Genomic DNA, 26,710 nt, shown 5'->3' with positions numbered 1-26,710 from the left:
CTAGTGTACACTGGGAGATCCAGGGTCTTGTAATTTCTTGATTAGTTTGCAGGATAACTTCCCCTTTCAAACGACAGAAGAGGCAACTAGGAGATCAGCTATTAACTAATAGATGAGGTGAGAGTGGTGGGGACATTAGAGGGAAGTGGTCATGTTGTTAGAATTCTCACTTTTATGCGATACTGAGAGCATTTTTCATCAAACATATAAAGCTGATTTTACTAAATTTAGAGAGATTGTGGGAAGGATTCCATGGGAGAAGAGTGAATGACAAATGGCAAGTGAAACTGGCAAGTGAATGGTAGGTTCTTTTTAAACATGCGTTGTTGCAGGCTCAATTTATTGCCACTCCAACAAGATGGAAATACAATAAGAGATACAAGAACCTGAAGTGGATTAACACAAGGCTCTATGGTGAGCTGAAGAAAAAAAATTGTGTTTAGGAAACAGAAAGAAAATCAGTCGAACTTCTGTCCCTTGCAAAATCTTGGAGTGGATTTCAAAAGGAATGATTTCTAAGGATAACTTGGTGATAAGTAGTAGTCAGTATGGAATTGTCCCTAATAGTTCCTATCAGACTAATCTCATTTTTTTTTTAACTGGGTAACAGGACAGGACCTGGCTTGCGTGACTGAGACCTGGGTGCGAGAGGGAGACACAGTGGTCCTCTCTCAAACGGCACCCCCAGGTTACTCAGTCTTTCACCAATCACGGACTAGCGGGAGGGGGGAGGGGTGGCTCTATTCATACGAGAGGCTTATTCCTTTAGGGCTCTCCCGGTTCCGGAGATCAATAGTATTGAATGTGCCGGTCTGGCATGGGACGCTGGGGAGGGGTTGGCGATTTGGCTGGTGTACTGTCCGCCTAACGCACCAGCCAGCGCCTTACCAGCCCTGATCGAGACCGCAACAGGCTGGGCATTGGAGTACCCAAGGCTTGTGATCCTGGGTGACTTCAATGTCCATGCCGATGACACGGCCTCTGGTCAGGCACTGGACCTGGTGTCATCCATGGCGACACTGGGGCTCTCCCAATTTGTGACATCGCCCACTCACCAGGCGGCGCACATGTTAGATTTGATCTTCGCGGCCGGGGTTATGGTGGACAATGTAACTGCTGAGGCAGTGCCATGGTCGGACCACTTTACCCTTATGGCTCGTGTGGATGCTGCACCTCAAACTCGTTTGGGTGTCGAGCTTATTTTGGCCCGCCCGCGGAGCCTGATGGACCCAGAGTGGTTCCAAACGGCTCTACGGGATCCCTGGCCCCCTGGTGATTCTCTCGATGATCTGGTTGATTCCTGGCATGGCCAGCTCTCCAGAGCCATTGATAAGATCGCACCTTGGCGCCCTCTGCGCCCCCGTGTTAAGCTGGCCCCGTGGTATACCCCAGAGCTGAGACAGCTGAAACGAGGACTCAGACAGTTAGAAAGGCAATGGCGGCATACTTGGGACAAAGGAACTAGAACATCTTATAGAGAGTTTATGAGGTCCTATGAGATGGCAGTCAAAGCCACAAAGAAAACTTACTTTGCGGCTAGGATTGCATATGCAAATTCGCGCCCGGCACAATTGTTTAGGACAATTCGGAACCTGACAACACTGCCGCAAGGCAGACCAAATGCTAAGGAATTAGAGATAGGCTATGAGGCTTTTGCGAAATTTTTTGCAGACAAGGTCATGTCGCTCCGCCACGACCTCCCCCCCATATTGGATACAGTAAGTGAACTCGAGGCTCCATGCCTGTCTTCTGGTTCAATCCTGGATCGCTTTGACACATTCAGCTTGGAGGAAGTTGACAGAATCCTCTCTACTGTACGCCCAACAACTTGCAATTTGGACCCATGCCCCTCCTGGCTAATTAAAGCTTGCCAGAGGGAGCTTAGGTGTCCTATACACCCATTGTAAATAGATCCCTCTCGAAGGGTCTTTTTCCAACCCCTCTTAAAGAGGCGGTGGTCTGCCCCCTCCTAAAAAAGATTACATCAGATCCGACCGAATTGGCACATTACTGGCCGGTCTCAAATTTGCCCTTTTTGGGCAAAATTATTGAGAGGGCAGTGCCATTACAATTGCAGAGTTTTCTGGATGACGCTTCCATCCTAGATCCACACCAATCTAGCTTCCACCCGGGCCATGGGACGGAGACAGTGCTCATCGCCCTAGTGGATGATCTCCAGCGGCATCTGGATCAAGGCGGTTCGGCAGTGCTGCTGTTGTTAGACCTATCGGCTGCGTTCGATACAGTCGATCACCAGTTACTGACCCGCTGCCTCGCCAACGCAGGTGCTGCAAGCTGTGGCAGGCTGGCTCAGGCAGAGTAGGTTAAAGTTGAATCCAGCGAAGACAGAGGTCCTGTGCCTGGGCTGTGGCAGCCTAGGAGGGGAAATTCCCCTACCGGTCTTTGATGGTGCGCCACTGAAAACAGTGCACAGGGTCAAGAGCCTGGGGGTGCTACTGGAGCCTTCCCTGTCAATGGAGGCCCAGATAGCAGCCACTGCTAAATCTGCCTTTTTTTCATCTGAGACGGGCGAGGCAGTTGGCTCCCTTCCTGGAGTGTGATGACCTGGCAACAGTGATCCATGCAACGGTCACCTCGAGGCAAGATTACTGTAATGCCCTCTACATGGGGCTGCCCTTGTGCTGAACCCGAAAACTGCAGCTAGTGCAGAACGCAGCGGCCAGACTATTAATGGGACTCCCTAAGTGGGAGCACACACAGCCTAGGCTGCGGGAACTGCACTGGCTGCCAATTGTGTACTGGATTCGTTACAAGGTGCTGGTTACTACCTTTAAAGCCCTATATGGCCAAGGACCTGCCTACCTTAGGGACCGTCTCTCCCCATATGTTTCCCAGAGAGTGCTGCGATCTAGCTCGCAAAATCTGCTGACAATCCCTGGGCCAAAGGAGGCCAAATTGAAAATGACGAGAGGGCCTTCTCGATTACAGCTCCCCACTGGTGGAACCAGCTACCAGAAGAGGTATGGGCCTTGCGGGACCTTAACCAGTTCTGCCGGGCCTGCAAGACCGTCCTTTTCCAGCTGGCTTTTTAATGTGGAATTATTACACCACCAAAGCTATGTTATATTTGTAGCACCAAACTAATTTGTGGTTTTAAATTCTGGTTTTATTGATGTTTTAATGTTTAACTGATGAATAATTGTAAATTGGGGTATTTTATTTTGTTTTATTATTGTACTACTGCATACTGTATTTTATATCATGTGAGCCACCTTGAGCCTGCTTTGGCAGGGAGGGCGGGATACAAATTAAAAATTATTATTGTTATTAACAAGTTTGGAAAATTGTGGAGATTCTGTGGATACTGCATATTTGGATCTTAGTAAGGCATTTGATAAGGTTCCCCGTGATGTTTTGATCAACAAGTCGGAAGGCTGTGGATTAGATTTTAGAACTGTAAGGCGGATAAGGAATTGGTTTCATAATTTTACCCAACGTGTGATAGTTAGTCCCCTTGTCTAAGTAGAGGGTAGTATCCAGGGCTTTTTTCTGGAAAAAGAGGTGCTGGAACTCTCAAGAAAGAAATGAAGGAGAAACACACAAGTGCCCCTCATGAATTTTTAAACTTGGGAGAATTTTGTTTCCATGAAGAGGATCCGGAACTCTGTTCACCTGCGTCCCCCCCCACCACCCAAAGAAAAGTCCTGGTAGTAATCTACTGGGGTGCCACAGGGTTTGTTTTGGGGTCCAGTTCTTTTAAATATTTTTATCAATGATCTAGTTGAGGGTGTGAAGGGACTATTAATTAAATCTGTGGATGATACCAAATTGAGCAGGTTAGCAAACACCACAGAAGAGGGAGTATCAGACTTGGGTACATTGAAAAATGGGCAGATATGAAAAAGATGCAGTTTAATAGAGATAAGTGTAAAGTTTTGAATCTTCATACTAAAATTGTTATGTACACATACTGGATGGGGGCATTCTTCTGGATAGAAGCGTGCATGAATAGGATCTTGGGGTTTTGGTGGACTGCAAACTGAGTATGAGAAGCCAGTGTGATGTGACAGCAAAAAAGGTTAATTCAATCTTAGGGTGTTGTTGGGGAAAACAGGAGTGCAGGACTCCCAGCCCCTCCTGGCTCGATAAGGAAGGGTGATGAAACTGGCAGGATTCTGTAATTTCAGAGAGATAGAGAGAACAATCTGTTCCAAAATAACTCTTATTTACTGAAGTACAAAATCATAATGCAAAAACATTCAAGCAAATAGTAATTTCACTATTCATCATATTAGAAGACATAAAAAACCAATACTTATCAACAAAGAATGCACTTACATCTATTTAGGAATGCGCACTCCTGCCATTGGTCAAAACCTAACAATGGAGGGGTTGGCAGAGAGCCCCAAACAATGGCAGACACTGACATTATATAGGAAAAAAAATCTCCCATATTATTCAGGTGGGCTTATGAAATTGTTCTTAGGGTCTGTGGCAGCAACCTTTCTTTTTAGGCAGCCACAAGCAGGGACTTGAAAGAAACTTGTGGGAAGGGTACATCCCATCCACCCTGCTTCTGCTCCCTTCCCTTTTCTCACTTCTAAAATAATCTTCTACCCCCACTTTCTCCCCCTCCTTCCCTGACAATTTTACCCCTTTTCCCTTCTGTGTCAGTCTTTCCCCCACTATTTCAACTCTTTCCCTAACAATCTTACCTTTTTCTTTTTCTTGATCCTTTCTCTGTGAGTCTCCCCCACTACATTTCTCCTTCCTCCCTTCTCTAACAATTTATCCGCTTCTCTTCCTCCCTACTCTTCTCTATCAATACCCCCCATGTCTCTTTCTTCCCCACTCCCCTCCTTACTTTGACCTCTTCAGCTGCAGTCTGACTGATGCAAGATTGGAGGGGGGTTAAAACGACAGCTGAACCATTGGCTACAGACGGGTGTGAGTGGCTCAGCTGTCCTTTTAAAACTTTCTCCCAGCTTCTAATTGGTCAGGGAGAAACAGTGCAGGAGTTGGAGGGAAGTGGAGAATCCACCACCACCAGCACTACATCTCCCTGAAGTCTGGGCAATTAGAAGCTGGGAGAAAATTTTAAAAGAGCAGCAGAGCCAGCAGTACTACAGAGACAGGGATGAGAAGGAGCCTCTTTGCCCACTCATACCCCTCTGTAGTTTCTGCCAGCTGTTTCTCCTCCACCGATGTGGCAGTGGCTCTCCCAGCCACCCACCTGCTTCTTCCTCCCCCCCCCTCAAAACAGCAGTGGCAGGGGCTCTCCCAGCTACCCAGCTACTTCCTCTCCTCCCACAGTGGCAGTGGCAGGGCCCTCTGGAGCGGCCACATTGGCAGCAGGGCCCCTGGAAGCCATAATGCTGGCAAAGGCAGGGCCCTCTTCAGGAAGTGCTCTGTGCATATGCAGAGTCTCCCAAGTTTGGAGAAAAATCTCCTTTTCTCAGTGTGCCCCAATCTGTTAACTTAGGTATTCGCAGATCTGCCCACACTTGAGAAAGATATACATATATAACCTTTTGGTTGGGAACCATGCAGACAATGATGCATAGAATTTAAGTCTCAGAATGCTACATTTTTAATATAAAATATTAAAGCATGTGTATTCCCATCTCTCTTTCCACCTGATCTAGGTCTCCATGTTACCTTTGATCCACAGGAAGCTAGTAGTCAACCCTTGGCTTTGTCTTGAAAAGCCCCTCACATTCTTAGCAATCAAAAAAGTGTGTTTAGTAAGTCTTGTGGATTATTCAGTGACAATGGAATTTTCTACAATATTTAAATCTTCCAGATAATCCTTAAATAGACTACGTTTTTAATAATAAGAGAATGTTATTTATTTAAGTAAGTGCATGCTGCCTCTCTAGAACTGCTTGAGGTAGCTCACAACGAAAACAATCAAGCAAAACTAATGAAGACTAGAAAAAGAAGTCAACAAAGCAAATCTCACAACAAAACAAATCAAGCCAGTAGAATAAATAATAGAGAATAAAAACATGCTAATAAAAATGCCAAGGCAAATTAAAAGGCATAAATGCACATACAACAAACAGAGCATTCTAAAATGATATTAATAAAGCAGTCATCAGGATGGAAGCAGATCGTAAAACAGATAAAAAAAACACCTACATTAGAAGCTCAAGTGTGAGTGTGTGTATTATTATCACTAGCTTATTAATAGCAGTCTGGCAGTATCCTCTCAAATGTGCTGCCACATTGCCTCTACTGTATTTCAGGAAACTGTTCTGCTCATCTATTATGCCCACAAATAACTCTCTCTCTCTCTCTGTAGTATATAGAGTATCATTCCTACAACTACGAATAAACTAAGAATGCCATAAAATCATCTTAACAATTAACTAAACAGAAATAAGGTTTGTTTGGATTTTTAAAATTCACACTCATCGACTTCTTCATTTAACCAGGATTCCTACATTATTTTTTCCCTACCTCTCTCTTCAATCAAATGCCCCAGGTGACTCTGGAGATTATTTGACATCTGTTTTCCTAACAAAAGCTTACAGTCACTGGGGTACTTTGCTTAGGAAGAACTATAACTGTTCTAAAATGTCTCCAGAGGACTCTTCAGTGTATTTCCCAGCAGTGGTGACTGAATAAAATGGTGAACAGAATAGGATGAACTGCAAGTGTTCCTTTAAAAGCCAATGGAGCTGAAAATTGCTGTTGCTCTCTTCACAACATGCTCTTTTCTCTTTAGGGGAAAAAAAAACCTCAACTCCCCTGCATAATGACCATGTGCTCTGGTCTTTTGCAACAGAGCTTTTCTCCAGTTCTTAGTCCAAATGGTCTTTATCAGCACACCAAACAAAAATTTAAAAAATACATTATCTAAGTCAAATGATTATTCTTTATATTTTGCACTCTACCACTATTTTGGTTATTTATTTAATTCCATTCATTTATATAATGCACCATAACCATAAGATCAGCCTTTCCCTGATATTGCCTCTTAATACTGGGTTGCACATGTTTATTGATTCTGAATATGAGGTTTCCTTTATTCACCATGGCTAGCAGCCATTGATATACCTATCCTCCATGAAACTGTCTAATCTCCTTTTAAAGCAATCTATGCCTGAGGCCATCACTACATCCTCTAGCCACACTTTAATCACTCATTGAGCAAGAAAGAGAATTATTTCCTTTTATTCATTCTGTATTTACTACCCATCATGCGCTCAAGTTCTACTATTTTGGGAGATGGAGAAAAAGTTCTCTGTACCTATATTTAAAGTTAGGATTTTTGTTCCAATGTGCATCATTTTATGCTTACCAGCACTTAGCTTTATCTGCCTTGTTAATGCCCATTCATCCAACTTAACTATATCCTTCTTTAGTTCTTCACAATCCACCCTGGTTTTCACCATCCTGAATAATCTGGTATCAAATACAAACTTGACCACTATACTACTTACCTCCCAATTCCAAAACATTTGTGTACAAATGAAATTATACAGATCCCAATACTGATCTTTGTGGGATCCCGCTGCTCACTTCCCTCTACTTAAAGAACTGTTCATTTATTCCTACTCTCTGCTTTCTGTTTAATCAAATTTTAAATCATAAGAGGACCTTGTCCTCTGACCCTGTGACGGCTAAGCTTACTCAGAGACCTTTGGTGAGGTACCTTCAAAACATTCTGTTTGGAAGTCCAAGTATATGAAGTGTATGAGATCACCCTTTACCACATTTTAGTTATCCTGTTCAAGGCTGATGAGGCAGGACTTCCCTTAGTAGAAGCCATGCTAATTTTTGCCTTGAGCAGGCTTTGTTCCTCAGTATGCTTAGTAATCTATTTTTAACAAGTTTCTACTAGAAGTAAAACCATCAGTTTGAATCCAGATTAGCATCTCCATGGGCACAAGGATTTCCATCTGAGGGGTATAACTTTCTTATCTCCCTACTCCTGCAGCAGCCCCAAATGCCCCCTTCCCCCAATATCCTTCTTCTAGGGGAAAGAATAGCATTTTTGGCTGTCATAGAAAGGGGAAGGGAAATCGTGCCCCACGAGCAGAAATCTTTGTGTCTCCAGAAACCCTAGACTGGGTTGAAGTCATCATATCACAATTATTATTTAATGAGTTGTAACTGAGTTTTGTACCCCATAACCACTTAGAATTTTAGCTTTATTAATAAACAGTTCTGATGAAAATGACAGAACACTGAATTATATGCCTCTGGGCAAGACAGGTGCATTCAGACTTTGCAAACAAATTGGAGGCTGCTTGTGACAAGAACAAACCAAAATGACTTCAGACTTACATACTCCCTCCCCACTCACTCCTCATGCACCTTGTCAAGACGGAAGATTTCCTGATTTAGAACTTTTACATATCCCTTTCACATTGTAGACAGTCTTTGTTGCATGGTTTACTGTATGTATAATCCTGTTTTTATATTCTTTACATATCGCAATGCACCTCAAGTCTCAGCAAGAAAGGCAGATTATAAATGAAGGAAATTAAACAAATAAATATACTATGCTGAGATCCTGTCCTATAATCCCTAAAGCCAAGTTAGGGAGACTTGCTGATCCTGCTGATTAGTCAGTAGTGTTCAAAGTACATGTTTTAAGTTGCTGCTACTAGTCCTTGATCACTTCAACCTCTCTCTGTTGGCAAGTGTGCCTAGAAGGACCAGAGAGAGTCTTGTATCAGTAGTACAAATTGAGATGCTGCCTGATCTCCTAACTGCAGAAAACAAATCAGAAATGCCACACAGACTTGTGTGGTCTTTTTTTATCCTCCTCCCCAGGTCTGGAATTAACTACAGTACCTCATGACATCTGACTCAGCATTTCTCTCTAACTCTGATTAGCTCAAATCACAGATCTGCAAACCCAGTTCTAATGGTTGCAAAGGAGCTAACCATGGTAAATACATATGCCAACACAGACATAATGCTGCATAGATAGCTTTAAAAATAATGAAAGGACTGAAAGCTGCCTATGACTGCGAGTGTTTTCTGTGATCCTGTGACAGGAGGGAATAGGTTTGATAGGAAAGTACCATAAATGTTGCATCTATTTCAATTTTCCCAAAATATCTATTTTTTCCTGTAGGAAAACAACCAGAAAAAATTCTTTCCCCCATGACTTCAAAATTCCTAAACATTTTACATCTCTAATTGTTACCACAACAGGTGACTCAACTGTACCGTAGCCTGCCTTATTAGCAAATTATCTTCTACTAGCATTAATTTAACTAGTTCAAATATCAGGAGGTGTTTTGTACTTACGCAAAGGTTTTAACAAGATTTTTAAGTTCACTGAAAACATCACCAAGAGGAATAAGGAGAGGTCCCAAAACACTGGGCAACCTGAAAAGAAAGCAAAATTAGATCTTTTCAATATCAGCAAACATTCTGTCTTCAAGCTAGAATGTAGCCCACTGGCATTAACAATCTAGATAAACCTCCTTGAGTTTTGAGTGAAACTCATGATTCTAAGTAAACCTGATCATCCCTTAAGACTGCTTTAAATACAGACTGTGTAGATGTAGAGAGTGACAAGGTTGAGTCATTCAGTAACTGGCCCAAAATCGGTTCACATAATTTTTTGGTTATATTAGTCAGAAACCTTGACAACACAAACATACTAACCCACCTCCAAAGGCATATCTTTTACTTTAATTTGTGAGGACTTTTATAGCTGAAGTTCATTGCAGGCTCATGAAAAATCTATTGAAAATACCATGTGACCTGGCTAGTTTACTGCTGGCTTTGTACGACACAGGGCTTTTTTTGAGCAGGGTGCACAGGAACACAGTTCTGGCTGGCTTGGCATCAGGGGGTGTGGCCTAATATTCAAATTAGTTCCTGCTGGGCTTTTTCTACCAAAAAAGCCCTGTGTGAAACAATGGTTATGCCAGGGGATACAGCCTAATGTGTAAATGAGTTCTTGCTGGGCTTTTTCTGCAGCATAAATGACAGTAAAGTTTCAGACCAAATCTGAAGTTATAAATTTGGCTGACCATGGACAAGTGTGGCTTTCTGACCCACAACTCTAAGCAAACTATGCTGCTCTTTTATGTGGGAGGTGCTCTTACTGCAATTCTTTTGAGAACTGGTTCACACACAGCAGTCTAAGCACTCAATGCAATTCTTCAGAGAGCTGTATCACCAATTATACTGAAACTCTCCACTACCTTGACAGCTGTATGTTGGAGTTTGACCCTGACTCCCCCATTTAATGGGAAAAGGCACAGCCAGAGTGGCAAGGGCCATTCTGTGTTTGGACAGCAGCTGATGCCAGAAGCATCTTGCTCTCTCAAAGGTGTGTAGGCCTGACTCTTCACAGACATTTCATCTCCAAGGAGGCACACTTGGCATGAAGGGAGGGGAAAACCTGTTGGGAAGCTTTGGGTGGGAGCAGTGTGCAAGAACACACTGCGTTCTCTGTTTCTATACCAACTGCATTTGGCTATTCAGTTGGTATATAAGAGATGCAAGTGGAAAATATACTCACACTTTCTGCAGCTTCTCAAGAACAATTCTCCTTCGAATCTGCTGTTGAGAACTAGAATCTACAAGAGGATAGGAAGCAGTCCACTGATGAAAATCCTATATATGAAAAAAACTGCATGGTAAAATAGTAAGCCAGGAAGAAACCATCAAAAAATTCACATTTCACCTATACACAGCAAAAGTAATATGCCTTTCAACTTTCTTCATCTCAATCAATGACCTATCACTGAAGACCACTGAATGCAGGGGAGGGGGAGCTGCTTCACGTCTTAAAATAGCCATTCTCCTAAGGCCACCTTACACTACTTACACAGCATTTTCCACTGGAAAAGTACGTTGAAGGAATAAAAGAGCAGCAGCAACTTTGGCAAACATTTCAGGCAATGTAGAAGAAGAGATCTTGGTCCAAGATACTGCAAGGGATGTTCTCAGTTACTGTGCTCACTCCTTTAAGCTACAAAGTTACAGGCAGCCCTGCCTCACTCCACCCCATCCACATACATTTGTGCTCAGCATTTCTGAGGGCTTCAGCCATAGCTTACTACCTATACTCTGAACCAGGGATAAGCACAAATCAGAAAAAATGTGGTTTGTGTCAGTTTGTCACCAAACAACAAACTAAATCAGGAGGTTTGTTCATTAACTGAACCAGTTCATAGTTCGTGGCACTGCAAAACCCATTGAAAAGAACCAGGTCCAAAACACAGCTGAGCCAAGGAGAGCAGCCTGCTCCCCATTGCTCAGCTGTTCTTTGGGCTTTCTTGTGCATTCCCTTAAAATTTAAAGGGAGTGCACAAGACAGCTTGTAACAGCTAACTGGTGAGAGCAACAAGTGCTCCCACCACTCAGCTGTTTTTCAGGCATTCACAGCTGAGCATGCTGCTTACCCTGTTTCTGCTGCTTTCCCCTTAAACCCTTGCTTTCTGCTCTATCCATGAACTGCTGCAAACTGCTTTAAAAGTCTGGAAGTTCAAGATGACAGACCTGTCAGAAACTTTGGTTCATGAACCACAAACACAGAAAAATCCATGGTGAATTTTGTTTTGTGGTTCAGTATGCCCATCCCTTCTCTGGACCCACGTCACTTCAAAACTCATTATGAAAACAACTTTGGTTTGTTTTTGGAGAGGGTGGTTTTGCAATTAATCTATTCAATGTCAAAATAATTTACCTTATTGTTGCGGTGCTGCTCTCCTCCTAGTTGCATCATCAAACCTTCTTCTGCCAAAGTTACCTTTCCTTCATAAAATTCTTTTACCCTCAACTTCAACAGGGCTGTGTCTTCCTTTAGTTTTTCATAGCTTGGCAAAGGTTTAGCTGCTGCTAGTTTGGACTCCCTGACAGACAAAGACAGGTCCAAACAGGGTTCCAAGTCTCTTTCAGAAGTGGCACCATTATGATAATCAGCGCTATCAAAATCATCCTCATCAAGTTCTTCCTTGCCACTGTCTGGGGGTTCCTGTGCAGCCACAGAACAACAGCCATGGAGAAGCTTCAGTGTCTCCTCAGTCCTCCATTCAGTAAATGTTAGCTGGAGCCCTTCCAGCAAGTTGCTTTTAGTGGCAAGAGAGCCAGCTGGGCCTTTCAGTCTATGATGAATGGGCTGTTTCGATTTGGCAAGCAACCTTCTAAATTGTTCTGCTCCATTTTTGCTCACACCCAGGAACACCACAGGTGAACCACTAAAGTTACCTTCCCAACCTTCTGTTTTTTTCCTGGTTTCAGGGGAACTGTCACTTATTTGCACTTGTGAGTTACATGGAACAGCATGTTTCTCTTCTGGGGCATCTAACTTGCATTTACTTAACTGCTCTGCAGCATGATTAGCTGCATCCCCTGTATTGCTAGACTCAAGGCCTGCTTTCTCAACATGCTCCTTTTTGAGTGTGCTCCTTCTGGGCACCCGATGCTCTAGCTTCTTTGCACCGGATAAATTGTCTGCTAGAACAAAAGAAACAAATTCTTGCTCAGCATCACTGCTGCTCTCCGTCTCTGTGTCCAAGTCTCCTTGAATTGGTGCTGGGCTAGAAGCTTCAATGTCAGAAGTGCTAACTGCTTCAGTGAGGAATTTTACTTCTTTTCCCGAGTGCCCACTGTTAACAGATGGATTATGGAAATCACTAACAGATGTACACAGCATTTGGATGGCAACACATTTTGCAAATCTTCCTCAAGTTACAAATTGACAATATTCCACACATGGAAGCTGGAACCACGTTAAAAGCTGGCATGCCTGTCCTCACTCACCCACACCTTTCCCCAGTTTCATGCTATGGTTTTACTCACAGACCTCATGTACTGACATGTGATGTGAATGGAGAGAGAAAAGCAGAAAGTATGCAGAAACAAAGAGAACATTCAGGAGCCGCAAAGGGGTAGATGCATATTTCCTACAATTGCGTTGCACTGATAGTTGTGGACTACGGTTCTCCAAGCTCCTCCTGTATATCCAGTACTATAAAATCATGGGAAAAGATTTAGCAGTCATTTTGCCAACTTCCCAAATATTTAGCTTATTTTGTTACCTGTTCATTTTTTATGTCTGGAGTCAAAACTACACACATCTGGGCTTTAAATACAGATTTCAGTTGCTAAGCTCGCTTCAATTAAAATCACTGTGGCACCTACGAGTGCCATGGCACATTGTGGATTCGTTTTCTGGCACCCACTTCTTTCATGCCCAAATATCTCTTGCCCAAAGCAAAGAGCCCCTTTTGGTTTTCCTTTATCTTACTCGAACAAGAACTTCAGAAGAGCCCAGATGTATCATCTTTGCATGTAGAAGTATCTGTTAGGAAACAGATGCCTCCATCATAGGTCGACCATTGGGTCTGGAACCTCCCACTATTCTGTGATTGGTTTCAGCCTCTCTGGAAGCTGTTGGTGGTGATGCCTGTTACATGTTTTCCAAATTCCTAAAGTGCCCATAGGCTCAACAAGATTTGGACTTCTTATTTATACTGTAACAGCATTTAATAATACATGGTCCATTCCAAAGGGTCAGGATAGGCGATTAGGATATTTAATGTTTGTGTATATTAGTAATGCATGCCTGAAATAAACAACACAAATATGCAATAGGCTTGAACTTGAGTAACTCTGAAGATGCGTGTTCTGTAGGAGCTATGATCTAAGAAGTGCGTGGTTCAAATTTTACCTCTGCTGGAAACTTGTTGGGTAATGTAGTCAATCCTCTCTCTCACACCTCACCATGTGAAATATGGGGCCAATAATAGTGGACTACATTACTGGGTCATTGTAAAGACAACACTACGATAATGGATTATGTGTTTTGCATAATGAAAGCTCTGTATAAATGCTAAGCATTATCATTAAAAACACAGATAGCATGAGCTTCACTGTTAAAAATAAGTCTTTCCAGATGAAAAGCCAAACATGATTCCAGTTTCAATTGCGAAAAGAAGTACACCTCTGCTATCAGGAATTTGAAAAAACAAATTGTAAGATTTGTAAGGAAAGATTAAAAAAGATTAAAAAGAAAATTTTTCACTGACACAAGAAAAACAGATCTTTTCACTTTTATTATATCAAGTGATGAGCAATTACTTGCTTTGAAGGTGCATACAAAAGGAAGCCTCCAGAGACCTAAACCAAAACAGCTATTAAAAAACCCCACAGACGGCAGACCTGGGCAGAGGGTCCCCCCCCCACTTTAAACAAATACAAACCCAGTGGGAACTGCTCATTTAATGTTTTACCTGAAGATATAAACAAGCTTTCAGCACTTATAATTGGTCCCATTTAATTTCCAAAGGAAATGATATACAAAAACTGGTACATAGGATCCCAGAACAAACACTGTGTTTGTGTCATGTTTCAACAAGTTCAACTATGAGTACAAAACTAGGGGCAGCTGTAAATCATGCAGATCAAACACACTTTTCACCATCACAAAAGGGGAAAAAACCTAATCAAGGCAAACAAGTCTTTGTGGGTGCTACAATAACAGCACTTGTAGGGCAGAACAGGAAATCAAAGACTTCTTTCAAACAGATTGTGGATAAATAAATGAAATAATAATTTCTAACGTACCTTTCTCCTTCCTTTAACAACTTAATGTCAGGGGGCCTTGAAAAACACACAAAAAAGTATTTTAATCCAGCAACAATGTGAAGGTACCCCTCCCCCGCCAATTTATCACTTATGCATATCTAATAAAATTGATAGAAAACTGCATATAAACTAGTATCCATCTATTTCTACCTTACTACACCTTCAGACACCTAGGCTACAAATTCTCTGAAAATATTCCTTAAAAAAGAGCTCAGGAATATTTTTGAATTTATTCAAGTTACTTGTCTCAGGTCTGCCAAATAATGGGTAGAATGGGGTCCCTTGTTACATGCTAGAGCTGCCTCCTAGAGACTAAACAAGAATAAAGTCATCAAAGGTGTCATTAAAATGTTTTGAAGTGTTTTCAAATTCTATTTGAAATCCACACTAACTCGACTTTGAGGGAACACTGGTCCCAATATGGTGCCCTTGGGCATCATGGTGCCCACTGGCACTTTACCTGTGCTCAGCAAGTGTTTTCAGAAAATGGGTGAAGCCAGGTGGGGCTCTTGCTCAGCAAAGCTTCCGATTTGCCACTGGAGACATGACTGGCTGCATAGATTAAAACTGGCTGCCACCACAAAGCTAGTTTTATTTTCTCTCTTCTTTCCCCCTTCATTTGGACTTCCTCTGGGTGCATGGTGGGCTCCACCTTCTGCAGCAGCCATTTTGTGGTTGTGCCCACCACCCTGTGTCTCAGGTGTGTACTGGCTCAAAAACGTTGGGGACTTATTACCTAGGCTATGAATAGGGTTCTGAATGTTCTGCATCTGGATGCAGAGAGCTGCCTTTCACCTCCAACTCAAAGAAAGGTATCCTGTGACCGCTAGATGAATACAGCTGGAGAACACAGGGCTCAGTAACGGGCTAAAGCTAAGCAAGACTGGATCTGCTTAGGACCTAGATGGGAGATTCCCAAAGAACTGCACGCATGTGGACTTACAGTCTGGGATGGAAGGCAGGTACAATTATAAATACAATGTTAAAAGGCAATACTTACAGATTCCACCTAGCATGGATGAAGATGTATGAAGAATGAATGTGCAGCCTAAGACAGGATGTGATATTGCCATATGAAGTTCATTGTGGAGACGGGGTAAGTCTTGGTCTCACATATACCCCAACTCCAAATATTGGGGTATTATTTTTTTAAGAAGCCATGATAGCTGCCATTTAGATTTTCTGCTTTGGGCATCAAAATGACTCAGACTATCTCTGCCTTCAAGTCACCAGCCATGAGCAAAAAACCCTTGCTGTACACAGCTATTACTGGTGTGGGGCCTTTATTCTTTGAGCAGACTTTTTGAGAATCACTGATTTAAAAAAAAATATATTTTTTGCAATGTCCTTATCACAATTACAAAAACAGGCAGTCTTCAAAGTCTGTATTTTAAAGAGAACCCCTTCCCAAACCCACCCCCAGCGGTATGCTTTCAGATTATTCAGTATCCTCAAAAGCTTTTCACAAACAAATGTGGTTTGAAAGTTCTGATTGCACATTTGTCATTTTTCTTCTAAATATTTATATTTCAGGGGGGGAGAATAATGATGTCTGATTTCAAAACAGTGTTCTGTATGTGATGCAGGCTTCTGTATGTGAGGCAACAATTATCTTTTAAATACCATTTGCAAATTCTGTTCGACCTTTCTCCAAGCTAAATAATGAAATAGTGACATCCAGTGGCAACTTGGTCAAGGTGCAATTTACTCTGGTCCAATGTACCTACTACCAAATGACAAAATAGGAAAGGTATTTCCGAGACTGGTGTAATTATATTTATTCTGTTTCACCAGCACATGTTTTCAAAATTTTGAATTTTGTATTACTGCTAAAAATTAGCCTAAATCTTATAATATTAATGGCGATTGGGGGGGGGGGGGGGACAGTCTTGCCTTTTAGGAACAAAGATGGCGAGCATCTAAAATGCACTTTAAAAACACAATTCCTGGCCAGCCCTTAACATCAGTGTTGATGAACCGTTTAACCATGGCTGAAGATAAAACAAGATGCATATTACTAAGAATGCCTCCTGATTTGCGACCCAATGTCATTTGTGACCAGTCCTCATCCAGAGTTCCCAAATACAGCTATCAGTAATTGCATCTCTGCAGCAAGACTGACATCCTTTTTAGAGCAAATATTCCAGATTAATCTTATTGCAAGGCTATTTGACTTATACCAGTTTTAATCTCATATGTCAGTTTTAGAACATCCATCTAAAGTATAACCGTTTTTCCATGCTGCATCCTAATCTACTGCAACTGAAGTAAAATAAAAAACATACACCCTGCCACTGCAAAATTCAGCAGATTGGTGCTGAGGTGAAGCAGCCACAGGGGCCAAGCAGCTGTAACAAATTAAACAGAGGGAAAACACCACAACAGTCTAAGAAAAGGCTGAAGGACAAGATTTCTATATGTATTCTTTGTAAAGCAAAGCATTTTTTTCTATTAAGTCAGACTGACCAGGTAGATGGTCCTCAATTCATAGCTAGTTATCTCATTTTAATGGCAAAGGTCACATCCTTTGATAAGCATTACATCTTGAAACACAGGGCAAATTTTTAAAAATACAGCTTGCTCCTGCAGTTTGTTGTTTCTTTAACAACATAAGAAGAGCCTTGCTGGATCAGACCAATGGTCCATCTAGTCCAGTATCCTGTCTTATACAGTGGCAAACCAGTTCCTCTGGAGGGCCAACAGGGGACAGAAGCTGAGTTCTTCCTCTGATGTTCCCTCCTGGCTCTGGGATTCAGAGGTTTAGTGCTTGTGAACATGGAGGTTACCCTCAGTCACCAAGACTAATAGCCACTGATAGAGCTATCCCCCATGAAGCTATCTAACCCTCCTTCCATCAATTCTCAAGAAAAGGTTCTACAGATTCAGAATTTGCAATGTTAGTTAACCAATACCTTTCTTCTTCTTGTAGCCACAGTGGGCTTTTGGAAATTTGACCTTCTAAATATTTGGATGCCCTGTAACAAAAGTTGCTGCAAAAACACTGCAAAAAGAACAACAATGAAGTATTACTTTCTTACAAAACAGATTATCAGTGTATTGTGACATTCGACAGATCTGTTATCTTGGATAAATGCATTAAACACAGATTCACTAAACTTTACATTTCAGTTAAAGAATGCAGAAAATAATCAAGAAGAGGAAAGACAGGCTCTCTTCTATGGTGGTGTTGAAGTTAACTTTGACTACTCTTCATGGTCCATGACCCATTTTCTAGTTCACAGATGGTTCTAATCTGATCCAAGATGATATTTTCTGTAGATGTGGGTGTGTTGGATGGGAAGAGCTTATAAAGGCTGTTCCATGGCCAAAGCACAACTCAATAATGTAAATTACCACAGAAAACACCAACCTTGCTTAGATGTTTGTTGTGTGAAGATCTAAACTACTGGGTATGAAGATGGAAACTTCCTGCACTGCACTGGAAGAAGAGATTAGAGTTGAAAGCAGCCAAAGAAAGCCAAAAAGAGCAGCATGGGTAGAGGATTCTGCATCTGGCCAGTATTGCCGCCTCAGGTCTCCTGGACTGGTTTTTTTGTAATGAAGTGGGCAATTTTAGAAACAGCATTTCTGCTTACCTTTCGTTCACTGATATCATAAACTTTGTTGGTTTTTGTTGAAATTCTGTACTTTTGCTTTGGCACCTTAAAATAAGCATATTTTGGCAAGTTAGTAAGTGACATCTTTCCCAGGCCAATTCTCTGAAATAATGGTCTATATTTTGGTTTGCTGATCAAGCTGCAACAGTACCCTGATAATGCTTCTCAAATGAATTGAAACAGCTTATCTTTAAAGACACAATCTCCCCAATGTTACATTTATGATTTTTGTTCATGAACCCACTTATATAGGCCATTTCTGTGCCTGCCTTGCTCTTTGCCAATTTAATAGTACCATCCTAAGAACAGTTTCCTAGGAGTAAGCCCCACTGAGTAGACCTGGGTAGGATTCTAGGTAGACCTGCTTAGTAGGGCTTTCTAGCACTCTCTGTGAAACAGCTGCATAAGCAACCAAAGAGGTGATTTTATTTTCTCAACTTCATGGCAGCACCATGCAAAAGAATAAGGAGCAGTTGGGGCTTCTGTAAGAAGTGTAGTCTGGACCCTGACAAGTGATACCCACTGTCTCCATTACTTGCCTACTACATGGTGATTGTGGTGGGAAGGTATCCTCCAGTCATGGCAAAAGGCTGGGCAGGGAACTTTGCAGCTTTTTCCTCTCTAGTAGCCCAGCAGCCAGGGGCAAAGCCAGGATTTCAAAAATTGTGGGGCTTTTTAAAAAGTCAGGAGACACCCTTTCCCATCCACTGCAATGCTTGCCACTCCTTAGAAGCTTTCTGGGGTAAGGGCAAAAGATGGAGGCTCTGAAAGTGGCCACATCCAAACCTAAAACTTTGGAGTCAAGAAGGGATTGCACCTTGTGTGCAAGCAGGGGGGCTTCCTTCCACCTCCCTCCCCCCCCCCCAGCACTGCAGCCAGCAGCTCCATCTACCCCCCCTCCCTGGCCCATTCCATTTGGCTTCCTCCGCCTTCTGCTCCTCTGCCTGCTGTTTTTGCTGCTGCAGTGCACTGTGCCCTGCTCAACTCTCCTGGCTCCAGCAGCTGCTGCTTTGGCTGCTCAGTCACGGCAAAAAAAGAAAGAAAGAAAAAAAGCAAAAGCAAAAGCAGGCTGTTCTCCAGAGTGGCCCCTGGAATTCAGAGGACAGTGCCCCCACAGTCTCACCATGACTATGGGCCTGCCAGCAGCACAGTAGAAGGAGCAGTTTAGACTAAAGGAGCCCCCCTCAGTTTGTTGTCTTTACTCTCCTGTAATCTTTAACGATTATCAGCATTCTCTGCATTTTGAACTGCTTTTTAAAAATTGTCAACTGCCTTAAGAGCCAATATTTGTACGAATGCATGGTACAAACACTGTACTTAAACAGTGTTCTGTAGATGCTTCTCTGCATTTGCATGTGCGCACATCCGTATTAGTTTTTCAACCTAGGCATTTAATACAAAATTTATAACCCAGTAAGTCAAAGACATTTGGTCTTACACAGAAATAAAAGTTATGGATCTGTTGCAGTGGAAGGTTACAGTGAACCTGCACAAACTGCAGGTCTGAATGTCAGACTCTTCAGCCATATTGGCAGAATGCAAGGATGACGAAAAATAATACAGAAACTATGCAATAGGCTAGATGCCATAGAACATATCCAGTCACACAAGGATTCTTCTGCAAACGGAAACGCAAGAAAAACTGCAAATAGCCCTTGGACTAAGTTAACTTAACTATATCCCATCCTGTGTTTACCTTTATACAAGGCATAGGTATTTCTCAACCAATCCCCACCTTCTGGGTCATGATATTGTTCATACAAAATGCCTTTTGATTATTGTGCAAAGCAATGCTGATCAGAAATGAAAAATCTGTGCTTGATGTTCCAGTAGCGCTTGTGCAACAGAACTGAACAGGTTTTACTTAACAATTACATGACAGGATCAAACTTTCAATCTTACATTTTCTAGTCTCTTTCGACATGTAGGGTAGCCGCATAACTTGATAATAAATCGTTCTTCAACAACATCCTTATAGTGAGAAGGTGTTATAAATTTTCCCTGCAATTATGAAACAAAACAGAGTTACTTCTATAAAACCTTCACAACACTAGACAGTACATGCAATGGTTAAAATTTATAATTGAAAGAAAACATTTAGAAAAAAAAATTATAAGAATGAAAAGAAAAGAGCAGTAACTGATGAAACAGGAAGAATTAAAATCTTTTAAATCCTTTTTGTAGTTTTTTAAAATAGAAAACAAAGACTTGCCATCTGCTTTTCCTTGATAATAAGGGACATTGTAGAGACAACTTAAGGTACTTTAGCCTTATGTTAAGCTATTTTTGCCTTATGTTAAGCTATTTTTTGCTAGTCAGTTTTGCTATATTCCAGATAGGCAACTATCATGAATATAGAAATCAATTGGACTTCACTCACAGCTTGTCCCTTTGATTTCAAATGGGAAATTAAGCATGGTCAAGAGTGCAATCCTGGGCATTGCTATTCAGTATAAATTCCATTTTACTCAATGGGACTTATTCCAAAGTAAGCATGCACAGGTCTGTAGATTAACACTCTTTTGGTCATGGCTGTTAACTGTATGATACTCTATGACATATTGTCAAAACCTTATGTCTTCTCCTGGAAAAGGATGGGAAGACCAAGGTTCAGATCCCCACTCTGCTCTGAAGCTCAATGGGTGACCTTAAACCAGTCACTCTCACGACATACATGACCTCACAGGATTGTTCTGAGAATAAAATAAAGGAGGAAGAACCCTTTAGCTCCTTAGAGAAAGGGAAAGATTAAAAATCCACCAATAAAATAAAATAAAGAAACATATACTAGTATAAAAGCAGAACATACACAATCCACAAGGAACTCTTCAGTAATATCATCATCCAACAGACGCTCAACAATACGCAAGGCTTTTCTCTCATATTCAATCTTCTTTCTAATAGCAGCCTCAAGTGCTGCTCTCCTACAAGAGAAAAAACATTGGTCTGTATGGGCAACACTATGAACCCATGGTTTATGCTAATAGCAGATCAGGTTCCAAACCATGATTTGCCATTTTTAGATGCTTAAGTTAAGACCATGGTTTACATACTGTGCTTCCTTCCCCACCTCTGTGCAGAAACCCATGAATCACTTTTACTAGATTGCTGGCAAACACATGCAAGGGCTATTTTTATTGGTCTAAAACCAAAATAAAGCATGGATGTAAACATTTGCCTTATAGGAGCTCTTTGGGCTCATCTACTAGTAGACTTTACTTTCAAAAGAGGGCTGAATTGCCCATAAATGTAACATACCTTTGTGCAGCATCTTCATTCTTCAAAGTACTGGTCTGTTTATTTCCTGCTTTTAAAAAAATGCATAAATTCAACACATAACCAAACGATCTATTCCTTAGTAAGCTCAAGAGTCATGGAGTAAAAGGACAAGTTCTCTTGTGGATCAAAAACTGACTAATTAATAGTGAGTATAAATGGGCAATCTTCGCAGAGGAAGACGGTAAGCAGTGGGGTGCCGCAGGGCTCAGTACTGGGTCCCATGCTCTTTAACTTGTTCATTAATGATTTGGAGTTGGGAGTATGCAGTGAGGTGACTAAGTTTGCAAATGACGCTAAATTGTTCAGGGTGGTGAGAACCAGAGAGGATTGTGAGGCACTCCAAAGGGATCTGTTGAGGTTAGGTGAGTGGGCGTCAACGTGGTCGATGAGATTCATTGTGGCCAATGAGATTCAATGTGGCCAAGTGCAAAGTAATGCACATTGGGACCAAAAATCCCAGCTATAAATACAAGTTGATGGGGTGTGAACTGGCAGAGATTGAACAAGAGAAAGATCTTGGGGTCATGTTAGATAACTCACTGAAAATGTCAAGACAATGTGCGATTGCAATAAAAAAGGCTAACACCATGCTGGGAATTATTAGGAAGGGAATTGAAAACAAATCAGTCAGTATCATAATGCCCCTGTATAAATCGATGGTGTGGTCTCAATTAGAATACTGTGTACAATTCTGGTCACTGCACCTCAAAAAGGATATTATAGCATTGGAAAAAATCCAGAAAAGGGCAACTAGAATGATTAAAGGTTTGGATCACTTTCCCTATGAAGAAAGGTTAAAACGCTTGGGGCTCTTTAGCTTGGAGAAACATCAACTGCGGGGTGACATGATAGAGGTTTACAAGATTATGCATGGGATGGAGAAAGTAGAGAAAGAAGTACTTTTCTCCCTTTCTCACAATACAAGAACTCGTGGGCATTCAATGAAATTGCTGAGCAGTCGGGTTAGAATGGATAAAAGGAAGTACTTCTGTGATTGACATGTGGAATTCACTGCCACAGGAGGTGGCGGCGGCTACAAGCAAAGCCAGCTTCAAGAGGGATTGGATAAACATATGGAGCAGAGGTCCATCAGTGGCTATTAGCCACAGCATATTGTTGGAACTCTCCGTCTGGGGCAGTGATGCTCCGTATTCTTGGTGCTTGGGGAGGGGGGAAAGTGGAAGGGCTTCTAGCCCCACTTGTGAACCTCCTGATGGCACTTGGGTTTTTTTTTTGTTTGTTTTTGGCCACTGTGTGACACAGAGTGTTGGACTGGATTGTCCGTTGGCCTGATCCAAGATAGCTTCTTTGTTCTTATTCCATACAAGGCCTGGAGCATATAAGTTATATCCTACAGTTTTATTTGTAGGCTAACCCTGATAAGTCTCTCTCCAAAGAAGTGTTTTAAATGCATTCTGTGATATAGGTACTGGCATCTCTAACAATACCCCAAGAACATGCTGTTAGTCAGATAATACAGATATTTAGGAATAAAAGATTAGCCTGCACACATATCATGTTCTATCAACCACTTTGTACAAAGCAAGGTAAACTTTTGTGTAAGTATGACTGGCTGATGGCTGTCAAGTTTCAGATTGAACTTTCATCCACTATAAACACATTCTACTTGCCCATCGCTCCTACAAAATATGGCTTCAGGATCATGCGTAGGTGTTGCAGTGTCCTTGATCAGACGAAAGATGGGATACGTATCTTAAACAATAAATACTTCTAGCTCCTATTAACAGATTGAGGACATTTTTTCGTGCATAAATTTAGGCCTCTTCAATCATTACTGTAAGATAAACTTCACACTTTTATTGGTATGAACACCATGGGCTGCTGTGACCACTTTAGCAATGATATGTGTGCAAAGAGATTGCAGTTACTGGGGAGAGAGGCCTTTACTTGGGTGGGAGGGACGACAGCAAGGAGGGGAGGATTCGTCCAGAGCCTCTTTCTAGAGCCCGTTGTATCTCCCCCCCCCCCCCCCACAACGGGCCTTATTCCTAGTAAACCATAATTCTGAAACGGTTTTATGAAAGCTTGGTTATCCTAGTGAGGTTTACTTGCGAGTAAAAATCCACAGGACCCGACTACGTCCGAAATCTAAGGCCAGGGAGCTCTAGAAATCAGGGCTACAAGCCCATCATCCATCCATGCTGCTTGACCTTAAACCCCAAAAGACACACTGGGACGAAGCTTGTTGATGGCACAGGAGGTCTTGTCTGCGTCCGCCCCTCGGGAAACGTGGTTTGTTCCAGCCCCAGCCCTTCTTCCTTTTCCATCACCACCACCATTATGGTGGCGAACGACAGCGAAAGAATAACCCATGTCGATGTCAGGAGGGGTGGTGGTGGAGGCTAACCATTCTTACCTGGGCGTCTGCGGTGACTTCGGCTTTTAGCGCAGCTTCGCGACTTCTCTTCCGCCATCATGAGGAACCTCTTCCCTCTGACCTCTCACCCGCCGCGGCGCTGCTTGTGAGAAGGCGGAGCTCAGGAAGCCGGGATATTTTCAGGCTGAGGCGGCGGAGGTAGTCAGCAGCGTTAAGTCCAGCCGGAGCTGAAGCAGTTCCTGAGGTAAACGGCGCTGAGAGGCGCGACAAGCAGCTTCTTTGACCTTATGGAAATACGCTGGGCGGGGAAGGGGGGAGCTTGATCGAAGGCTTACGGTGGTTAGTCCGAAATAAATATTATCTTCAGTTCTGCTTACTCCGAAGTAAACGTGACTGGCCTGCCCGAAGGAACTTTGGCTATTTACTGCTGGAGCATCCGTGCTTACTCGGATGTAAGATTTTATGGATGTCCGTGAAATTTCTCCCCATGTAAATGTGCAAAAAGGGTTTCAACCTTATTTGCAAGGGTTATTTAGTGTGCAATCCGATCTCAGAACCCGAGGCTGACGCTGAGCAAAGGACGAATAACAAAGGGCAGAGTCTTTTTGTTGTTCAGTCGCACAGTCGAGTCCGACTCTTTGCGACCCCATGGACAAAGTCACGCCAGGCCCTCCTGTCTTCCACTCTCCTCCGAAGTCTGCTCAAATTCGTGTTTGTTACATCAGTAACGCTGTCCAGCCATCTCATCTTTTGCCATCCCCTTCTTCTTTTGCCTTCTGTCTTTCCTAGCATCAGGATCTTCTCCAGGGAGTGCTCCCTTCTCATTTGGTGGCCAAAGTATTTGAGCTTCAGCTTCAGCATCTGACCTTCCAGGGAACAGTCTGGGTTGATTTCCCTTAGGACTGACTGATTTGATCTTCTTGCAGTCCAAAGGACTCTCAAGAGTCTTCTCCAGCACCACATCTCAAAAACATCTATTCTTATGGTCCAGCTCTCACAGCCATACATTACTACTGGGAATACCATCGCTTTGACTATACGGACTTTTGGTGGCAGGGGTCGTTTTTGCACTCACCTTAATCAGCAGCGACAACCCTCTTCACCGCGCAGGATCTGCGCGGATTTCGCACTAATTGCTGCGGAGCACCCAGAAGAGCTGGAAAGTCCCGGCGCTTTTGCGGCGCAAACGGAAACTGGTTTTTGGCGGTTTCCGTTTGCGCCGCAAAAGCGCCGGGACTTTCCAGCTCTTCTGGGTGCTCCGCGGCAATTAGTGCGAAATCCGCGCAGATCCTGCGCGGTGTAGAGGGTCGTCGCTGCTGATTAAGGTGAGTGCGAAAACGACCTGGGTGATGTCTCTATTTTTTATTATACTGCCCAGGTTCGCCATAGCTGTCCTCCCAAGGAGAAAACGTCTTTTAATTTCATGGCTACAGTCACCATCTGCAGTGATCTTAGATCCCAGAAATGTGAAGTCTGTCACTACTTTCATGTCTTCCGCTTCTATTTGCCAAGGTGTGATGAGGCCAGATGCCATGATCTTAGTTTTTTTGATGTTGAGTTTCAAGCCTACTTTTGTGCTCTCCTCTTTCACCCTCAACAAGAGGTTCTTTCTGCCATTAGCGTAGTGTCGTCTGCATATCTGAGGTTGTTGATGTTTTTCCCGGCAATCTTAATTCCGGTTTGTGCTTCATCCAGGCCAGCATTCCGCGTGATGTATTCTGCATATAAGTTAAATAAGCAGGTTGTCTATTGGCTCCTTAAAAACGAATAAAATTGCACTGCATCTAAACCTTTGTGAATTAGAGCCTGTTTCCTTGTGTCCAGTGCATCTTATGTCTGATTTGTGTTCATTGATTCTCTCCCTTAGAGATCAACAAGTTTGTCCAAAGCAGACAGTAGGAGGGTGTTCTTGGAACATGGGAGCATATATTAAATCAAATTGGGTGCTATACAAGTGCCATCAAGTTGCTTCTGATTTCTGGCAACCCTATGAATTCTCCAAAATGCCTTGTCCTTAACAGCTCAGATCTTGCAAACTGAGGGCCCTGGCTTCCTTGATTGAGTCAGTCCATCTCATGTTGGGGCTTCCTCTTCTTCTGCTGCCTTCAGCTTTACTTAGCACTATGGCCTTTCACAGTGACTCTTGCCTTCTCTTAATGTGACCAAAGAGCAATAGCCTTAGTGTAGTCAGTTTAGTTTCCTGGGAGAATTCAGGCTTGATTTGACCTAGAGCCCACTTATTTGCCTTTTTGGTGGTCCACTGATATTTTTAGATCCTGTAACAAGGTATATACGGGTACAAACTTGACACGTAGATCTGTTAAAGGGTTTTGTTCTTGGGGCTGTCGCTCTACTGGGTGATCCATGGTTGTTGGTGAGAAGAAGTGTTTTGGTGAGAAGCTTTTTAAATTGGGGGTTGCTTGTAATCAAGGAAAGGTCTGATACCCAAAGCTGAAAGGGACATATGTTTAAACAGAAGAAGCTTTGGGTCACTGATGTTGCACTGAAGTGTTCTAAGTTGTGAACTGTAAATTGCATATGAATCTTTTGGACTCATATGTTGTCATGTTTCTTGTGGCTGCAGTGGGCAAAGCATTATAGCTGTGTGGGACAAATTGTTGACTTTCACCTGTTTCAGCCTGTAGCTATTGGCTAGATGCATGTCTGCCACAAACAGGATTCCTTTATGATGTTCTGCTTGCTTGGAAGTCATATAGTGGCATAGCAAAAGTTACATTCTGTATGTGGCAGTAGTCAGATGTCCATAGGAGTGGTGTTTGTAGGCCCCAAATTACCATGAGGTGGAGAAAAACCTCCTGAACTGATATCTGAGAACACTCTGGTAGAACAATTATGATCTTAGTCTTTCAGGACACTCTGCTAGACTCTTTAATTATGCTAACATTTATTAAATGTATTGAAGCTTGGTGTTAAGTATCTTTAG

General features: G+C 42.5%; 1 protein-coding gene across 1 annotated transcript in view; it reads right to left on the bottom strand.

The window, feature by feature from the left end:
* Positions 1-23,956, bottom strand: part of RPAP2 (RNA polymerase II associated protein 2) — a 63,625-nt gene extending 39,669 nt beyond the window's left edge. The window contains exons 1-10 of the mRNA XM_060232197.1: positions 23,806-23,956; positions 21,408-21,453; positions 20,959-21,073; positions 20,052-20,150; positions 18,129-18,194; positions 17,445-17,533; positions 14,512-14,547; positions 11,630-12,551; positions 10,460-10,554; positions 9,232-9,312 (exon numbers count right to left, since the gene is read on the bottom strand). Coding sequence (XP_060088180.1) covers positions 9,232-9,312; positions 10,460-10,554; positions 11,630-12,551; positions 14,512-14,547; positions 17,445-17,533; positions 18,129-18,194; positions 20,052-20,150; positions 20,959-21,073; positions 21,408-21,453; positions 23,806-23,866 — 1,610 coding nt within the window. The 5' untranslated portion in view covers positions 23,867-23,956. The remainder of the gene's footprint in view (positions 1-9,231; positions 9,313-10,459; positions 10,555-11,629; positions 12,552-14,511; positions 14,548-17,444; positions 17,534-18,128; positions 18,195-20,051; positions 20,151-20,958; positions 21,074-21,407; positions 21,454-23,805) is intronic.
* Positions 23,957-26,710: the final 2,754 nt, after the last annotated feature.

Source organism: Heteronotia binoei, chromosome 2 (genome assembly GCF_032191835.1).
Source record: "Heteronotia binoei isolate CCM8104 ecotype False Entrance Well chromosome 2, APGP_CSIRO_Hbin_v1, whole genome shotgun sequence".
Taxonomy (NCBI): Eukaryota; Metazoa; Chordata; class Lepidosauria; order Squamata; family Gekkonidae; genus Heteronotia; species Heteronotia binoei.
This window is presented reverse-complemented; position numbering and strand designations above follow the sequence as displayed.